Source organism: Spinacia oleracea, chromosome 4, assembly GCF_020520425.1.
Source record: "Spinacia oleracea cultivar Varoflay chromosome 4, BTI_SOV_V1, whole genome shotgun sequence".
NCBI lineage: Eukaryota > Viridiplantae > Streptophyta > Magnoliopsida > Caryophyllales > Amaranthaceae > Spinacia > Spinacia oleracea.
In genome coordinates this window covers 164,272,119-164,280,054 of record NC_079490.1, presented here as the reverse complement: position 1 = coordinate 164,280,054, position 7,936 = coordinate 164,272,119, and the positions used below count along the sequence as shown (strand labels likewise).

The 7,936-nt window shown below is 34.6% G+C and overlaps 1 protein-coding gene across 1 annotated transcript; it reads left to right on the top strand.

Moving 5' to 3' along the window:
* The first annotated feature begins 1,327 nt into the window (after nt 1-1,327).
* Nucleotides 1,328-7,708, top strand: LOC110803063 (uncharacterized). Its single transcript, XM_022008524.2, has 5 exons — nt 1,328-1,480; nt 2,934-3,373; nt 5,635-5,675; nt 5,773-6,772; nt 7,368-7,708. The coding sequence occupies exons 2-4, from the start codon at nt 3,049-3,051 to the stop codon at nt 6,733-6,735; spliced, it is 1,329 nt and encodes a 442-aa protein (XP_021864216.2). The 5' UTR covers nt 1,328-1,480; nt 2,934-3,048; the 3' UTR covers nt 6,736-6,772; nt 7,368-7,708.
* Nucleotides 7,709-7,936: the final 228 nt, after the last annotated feature.

Sequence of the window (7,936 nt, the reverse complement as noted above, 5' to 3'; positions counted from 1 at the left end):
CAAAAAATGATGTCATATTGCTATTAAAAAAAAAATTACATAATTTTTTTTTAAAAAAATCGATAAATAATAATTAAAACACAAAACATAAAACAATTGATTTTTTTTATATAGATATTATGTACTCCCTCCGTATTTATTTAAGAGATACACTTGGCCGGGCACGAGTATTAAGAAAAAAATTGAATGAAATAAAGTAATAAAACAAGTGGGGTTGAATAGATATTTTAATAAGAAAAACAAGTGGGGACCATGCCATTTTAGGGAGTGGGGGGTGGGGGTGGGATGTAGATATATTATTTAATTAGATGGTGGGGTTGATAAGTTACTAAAAATGGCAAGTGTATCTCTTAAATAAATACGACCGGAAAAGGCAAGTGTATCTCTTAAATAAATACAAAGGGAGTACTTCGTAAGTTTTTTTAATAACATTATGACATCATCTTCCAGTGGTATTTGCCGGAAAATGATTTCGAGTTGTAATTCAAAATAGATGTACAAGTTTAAGGTTGTAATTGACAAAATTAGAAATTTCAGGTTGTAATTAGCAAATAGTGAACTTTATTAGGTTGTATTTGGCAAATGTGCCTTTTTAAAAATATATTTTAGAAATTACCAAATAAAAATCTCACAGGGTTGTTTTTGCCGATTTTCTTTAATTACCAATTTTTTTTACCCCCTAATATTTCTTATTTTAATTACCAAATACTCCCTCCATTTCTTTTTGATGTATCCATTTCAGAAAGTGGGGAGTTTTTAAGAAAATTGGAATCTTGGTTTGTATTGGTATAAGTGTAATGATTGGGTGTAAGAAAAATGATTGTAGGTAAGAGATTATAATAAAAAAAGAAGAGAGAAAATAATAAAGAAATAAGGTAAGAGAGAGGAGTGATAATGATGGGTGATAAATGAGGTGAGAGAGTGAGTATATGGGGGAAGGGAAAAGAATTAAATAATAGGGGTGGGGAAATTTAGGTGGGAATATGGGTAGAATCTTTAGGTATTTTGGTAATTAGATAGAAATGTAAGGGTATTTTAGGATAAAATGTATGTCCAAAAATAGAAACGGATACAACAAAAAGAAACACTTAAAATTGAAACGGATACAACAAAAAGAAATAGAGGGAGTACATTTTAGTATTAGAATAAACCCAAATACAAATACTTTTAAAAAAGCAACTTCCACGTCGGCAAAACTCACCAGAAAACAAAGGGGAGGGAGGGTGGTGTCTGGTGGTCGACATATTATTAACGACGTTACTCACATCACTCACTGTACCAACTCAATGAGAGTGTGAAAGAAGTAAGCAGAAAAAAAAAGCATAAAATCAACTTAACGTCGTTACTTTACAACCGTCAAAAACGACTTCTCTCACTCTTAAGACCAACACCAAAAACCAGAATCAGAATCTCTCCCCTTTTCCCTTCTCCTTCTCCCTCTCTCTCTTCTGTGGCGCTTTCTCAGTTACAGTTTCATCAGGTCATTTCTCTATTTCCATTTTCCATTTTCTTCTTAATTTTCTTAATTTTTATGTATTTTTTTCACCAAGTTAATGATTAATACTTGGTTGATTTGATGAGCGAGATTTTTGGTAACTAAATCTTGCGATAATTTAGTTGTTTTTTTTATATATATATTTATTTATGATTTTTGCTGAATTTTTGATTTTATTATTAAGTGATTAATTAATCTGAATCGGTAAGATTTCTTCTTCTGACTGATCATTTCCTCTGCTTTAAATGTTTAATCTCCCTTAATTTCGGATCTTCTGACTTCTGTATTTTTTTTCTGGGATTTCTCATAAATTTCCCTCACTACTTTTTGAGTGGTTTTGTGATTAATCAATCAATTAACTATTATAAAATTGATTAATTAACTTTTTGATTCTATTTATTCCTTGCTTAACTTTTCATATTCATAACTTCATGTTCTCTACTAGCTGCTTCACTCTTTGAGGTTCTTCTACAAGCATTTTTTGGGTATATTTTTTTTAATATATTTTCTATGAATTTTGGGATTGTGATTGTGATTTTGAGTTTTATTTGATTATCTAATTTGTTGACCTTTAATTGTGCATCATTTTTTATTATTTAGGTGGTGTTTTGAATGAGAGGAAACAATTGTTGATTTTTTTTTAATATAAATAATAATGTGGTCATATGATTTGAGCACACCTTGATGATGAAGAGAGAACATATCATGGTAGCCAAGAGGGGCGTTTTGACAGGATTCCAACCTAGGTCTTAGGTTAGTAGGTATCACCGTACAAGACTTTAACTGACTAAGCTAGTTACGGACTACCGCTAGTTAGCATCGAATTACGTTTTGGATTTTCATTGTTGGGTTCCCTCTTTTTGTCATTTTCTTTTAATCTGATGATTTTTGGTGCTGGTTTTGGGTTTTGTTTCTGAAGGCTAATTTTAGTGTTTCTGCTTCTCCAAAATGGATAATAAATGTTGCTGAGTTAATTAGATTAGAACTTCCAATGTTGTTGCTATAGGATCAGTTTGACCAGGGCTCTTTATAGCACTGAAGAAGAAATTTTGAGAAATGGATATTAAATGATGCTGAGTTAATTAAAACTTACCATGTTGTTGCTATAGTTATTCATTCTTGTTAACTTGAGTTTACAACATTCAGGACTTTGGTTGCTTCTAAACTTTATAGCCAAGGTTTGTTGTATGTTTGTGTATAAACCATTTCTTAAGCCTCATAGTAGATTGAATTAACCGAAATTTGGTTTCTTCATCTCAAAATGACACGGGTAATGGGATTAGTAGGCTATATTGGATAAATCACAAGCAGCAAGCAATAGATTATTGTGTGTGAAAATTTTGTCAGATTCACACATTTTCTTGTTGAATGATCACACTTTTTCAACATGTTTCATATGTTTGCCTTGGTTTATTCATAGTATGCCCTTCCTTTTCAGAAAAGTATTTGGTCTTTGGGAGGATGCGATTGGTTCTACTGGCTCTATCTTTCTGGTTAAGGGGCAAACAACTTTGTCCTGGTAGCTGAACATTTAAGCTGGTGTATGCGCAAATATGGGAGCCGCTTGTTGCGTTGCTACTAGGGACAGAACCATACAGCATGGATCTAGTGGTGAATTTCTGCATAGAAATTTTAGGCATTCTCCGACTTGGAGTTTTCGTTGGGATAGTAGAGTTGGGGTAGCTGGTGAAGAAACTCCAGTAGGCTGGTTATCTGATGTGGCCAGCAGGAATGATGCCATTGACGTGAAATCTGCAACTGATGTATCAGCACAGGTGTCAGATGGAGGTAGTTCATTGGAGAGTTATCGAACGGGTGCATGCCGTAAGTCTCAAGTTAATCAGGATATGACTAAGAGCCTTAAAACATCTGCATCAGGTAAAGCCTTCTTTGTTTGCCTTGCATAAGAATATTATCTTGTTTGATTGTTCTATGTTTATCAAGACTTGGTTAGATAATGGAGTATCATGATTTGTCCTTACCTTTTCTGCCTTTTGATGTGCATATGCTAAGCATAATTATCAGAATTTTGCGCATGTCTTTTTCCATAAAGCCCTTAGTGAAGGCCATTGACGGATTTAGGGTGATGGCAAAAGACTAGCTACCACATGTTTAAAAGAAAGAATGATTATGAAATAGAGGAGTGAAGGAAAAAGGGGTAAAAGAATAAAAGCGTAGCTTGATCGCTGAACAACTTATGGATGTTATATTGAATCTTGATACATTTCGGTTATTATATATATATATATATATATATTATATATATATATATATATATATATATATATATATATATATATATATATATATATATATATATATATATATTATACTTCATCTGTTCCTTAAATATTGCACCAGACTTTACGTTTTCCAACACATATTTTGGCTCTTAATATCTCGATTTATGTATAAGAAAAAATTATAAAAAGTTGATATTTAGAAAATATATATCGATACGAATCTAACAAAACCTCCCATGACTATAATTTCGTAGATATGAATCACAAAAGATGATCAAAAGGTCTAGTGTGAGTAGTGTAAAAAACAAGATGATGCTATATTGAAGAAAAGAGGAAGTATTGTACATGTCCTTTTAGGTACATTTGAGCTTCATCTAGGCATGAACTAATCAGCTAAAGAATTGTAGCTACTTGATATTTATATAAATTTAGTTTATATGTGCTTGGCCTTTATGGCTGAACAACTAATGGATGTGATATTGAATCTTGATACATTTTGGTTATAAATACTTATACATGTCCTTTTAAGTATATCCGAGCTTCATCTAGGCATGAACTAAACAGCTAAAGAATTGTAGCTACTTGATTTTGTATAAAATTTAATATATATGCTGAAAAGAGTTTTAGATTGTTGCATTTCCTTTCTGAGTCAAAACTCAAAAGTCATAGAGAAAGAGAGTTGTACATACAAGTAGTTGTTTCAGGTAAAGTCAATTTTGCAAAGCCACTCGTTATGGTCACTAACTCACTACTAGCTGTATTTGTTCGTCTGACCCTTCTCTCCATGCAGTTGATCTCCATGGGTAAATAGCCGCAGCTGGCTTTCTTTGTGTTTCTCTCGGTTACCCTGTAGTCTTTAGGATTTTGAGAAAGGTATCATGTGTCTGTCGTTGCGTAATTTGCCCTACTTTCGTTGTCTGTTTATTTTGGATTCCCTTTACTCTTATTGCCTAAGATATTGTGATTTGTGACTGCGTTGTTTTTGAAGCCTTTTGACTAGAGAACTGTTTGTAAAAATTAGAATCACGGTCTGTGAAGTTTGAACCCTCTTGTGTTCTTTTCCAGATGAATTAATTGTTGACTTGGGAAGATTAGATGCCTTTAGAAACTGTCCATGATAGTGAAGATCGTATTTGAAAAAGGGAAGAATTTATTTTGTTGCTTCCATCACAGTTAGCATTCAGAACATCGGAAATTTCTATTCTGCCCACTTTTCTTTTTTGGTAAGAAACTTATCATTTTCATTAATAACCAACCAAATACAGATCAAATATACAAGATCTTACTCAATCGAAGGTGAGCTAACCTTATGGAAAATCTCCATGCACTAAATACCTTCAAAAGAGCATTACAAATTCAGCTTTAGACTATTTAACCAGCTAATCACTAGACCATTTGTCACAACACTTTCTTCAAACTGCCTAAAGTTGATACCTGAGACTTATCACCTTATTTGTGGTTTACTGCCGACTATTTCTTGTTATTGAGGTTTTAGATCGTCTAATTTATCATCGTCTGATTGGGTGGATCGTCTTATGTTAAAGAGACTTTGTCACGTTTTGATTTGTTTTCAATGAGTTCTAGAATTATTGTCATGATGCTTGTAGCTAGCCTCTCAGATTGTCAAGATTTAGGCTACTTGCCCTTCGCGAATCTTACTAGATGCTGAATTCATTCTTGGAAAGTATTCAAGGTTATTCTTTTTGCATCAATGGCTGTCAAGGCTCTAAATTTAAGATTAGTGTAGGTAGCTAGTTTTTGTGTCTCCTGTTATACTGTTTGCACTTCATTTTCCAATATTTATGTTGTGCCTTTACTCCAAAGTTGTCAGTTATATTGGATACTCCTGTATTTGAAACTGTAAATCTAAGTGGAGTTTTGCTTTCATATATACAGGTCAATCTGCCGGGAAGAATGTCTGTACCGAGCCAACCGAGGTACTTAGAACACTCCATACTTTTGTGGTTTCTAGCAATATGATTTGCTTTCTCATCATTAAAGTTCAAATAATTTATCTTTCCATTATTTTGTCAGGTGGAACAATATACAGAATCTCCACAAGTTTCAGACCCTGCTTCTGTTAAATTATCACCCTCGGTTCATACATCTTCTTGCGCATCACCTGTCTCATCCCAAAGTCATCCACCTCCACCAACACCAACCCCATCTGGCTGGGCCAGAGGCTCACCAGCTCACCCGCTTGCCCATCAGACATTCGATAACCACAGTTCTGGGAGAAATTCACCAAGCATGCAATCTGTTTCTGAAGAAGGGCCGGTGCCGAATGGTAACTCTGCTGCAAGCAATGTGTCAACCCGGGGATCCTACGGAAGGTCTTCTGATGGTTGGTCAGCTCATGCCTTCTCAGAACTTATGTCTGCATCACAAAGAGAACGGTGGTCATTTGATAGTGACTCCTGCAGCTTTACTCGTGACAAATCATGTAGAACAACAAATGGTCATAATTCCCGGTCAATTTCCGTGGATTTTCAAACGTGCGGGATTTGCTCCAAGCTCCTCTCCGAGAAATCACCGTGGAGCACCCATAAATTTGTTGCGGGTAACGAACTATCCGTTGTTGCTGTTTTGATATGCGGGCATGTGTACCATGCTGAGTGTTTGGAAACCATAACACCCGAAATCAGTAAATATGATCCTTCCTGTCCGGTTTGTACATTCGGGGAGAAGCAAACTCTGAAATTGACTGGAAAAATGCTCAAGGCAGAAAAAGATTTAAAAGCTAGAAGTAGCAAGAAGTCAAGGAACCGGGTTGTAGATACCAATGCCTCTTTTGATTTTGATTATTGGAAGAGAAGCGTTAGTGCACATGAAGGGAAAAGTCCCAAGCTTGGTAACAGCTCTAGCTTGAAGATTTCTGCCGCAAAGCCTTTTCTCAAGCGACATTTCTCGTTCGGGTCAAGGGGAAACAAATCTGCTTCGGAAAGCCCATCACTTAGGAAAAAGGGATTGTTCTGGGCAAAGTCAAGTAGGGAATAAGCTCCACTAATCCGGTTTGAAACAATGGAGGTGACTGGTGAGTGCTTCTCTCCATAACAGTTATGTTTACTTAATGATTTGCTTCTATATCTAGATTATTGATACTCTTCAATGAACAAAAATATTAATCAATGTAGTCACCCCATTTAGGCTCCTTTTGGTTTGGCATAAAACGTTTTCAGTTAAAAATGAATTTCTATGGAAAACATTTTTCAAGGAAAAAAAGTTCCACCTTTAAGAGAGTTATGAAAAATTGTTTTTCATTCCTTGCTAAACCAAACAGTGTAAAGTTATTGAACAAAAAATCGTTGTAAAATGATTGAAAAGAAAACCGTTTTCCATAAAAACGTTTTTACACCAAACCAAACGGACCCTTAGGCAACCATGTAAAACTACCCTTTAGATTGAGTTATAATGTTATATTGCCCATTTCTTTGATTTCCATTACTTCGGCGAGGATATACTCTTACTGTCTTACCTCGGGTGTATATATGAAATTAGATGGGGGCATCACTCCTATATTGGACCTTGTCCTCTTTTATGTGTCATGTTTTGTGGTTGAGTCCTTCACAGGACGTTTTGGTTCACTTGATTACTTCCGATTTCCAACATTGATTCAACTTCTTTTGCAGGTTTTCTGTGTGAGTTTGTTACACTCTGTAACATGATGACCGATTTGGCGACGCAATACGTAAAGGAATTGAAGCAAGAAGAGTTCAAGTATGTTTAGATCCCAAATTGATTTAATACATTTTCTATGACATTGTAAAGAAGAAAATATAGGATATAAAATACTCCTCAAGATAGGAAGTTATAGGTAGGTAAATCCAAGGGGGCAAGTGATTTGCGAGGATTTTGATTTTTATTCATGTGTTTTATGTACATTTAAATTTGTTTGATGCAAGAATTCAAGTATGTTTCGAAAGAAATACTCTTTCTTTTCACCAAAGCCATCTGATGGACTTTGTTACAAGTACTTTTGTTGCTTCATCTGTTTATCACATCAAGCAACTCCTTTTTTTTTTTTTTTTTGGGTTTGAAAGGTAAGAAAAATAATACATTAAGTGCCCCTCCGCTCGAGGGTCACTCCTAAGTAATCACTACTAAAAATAAAAAGTAATGGCTATTACAAGGGTCTATATACATTTTGTCACTAATAAGATGTCTAACATATGCAATCCAGTCGGCTGCTCTATTAGCT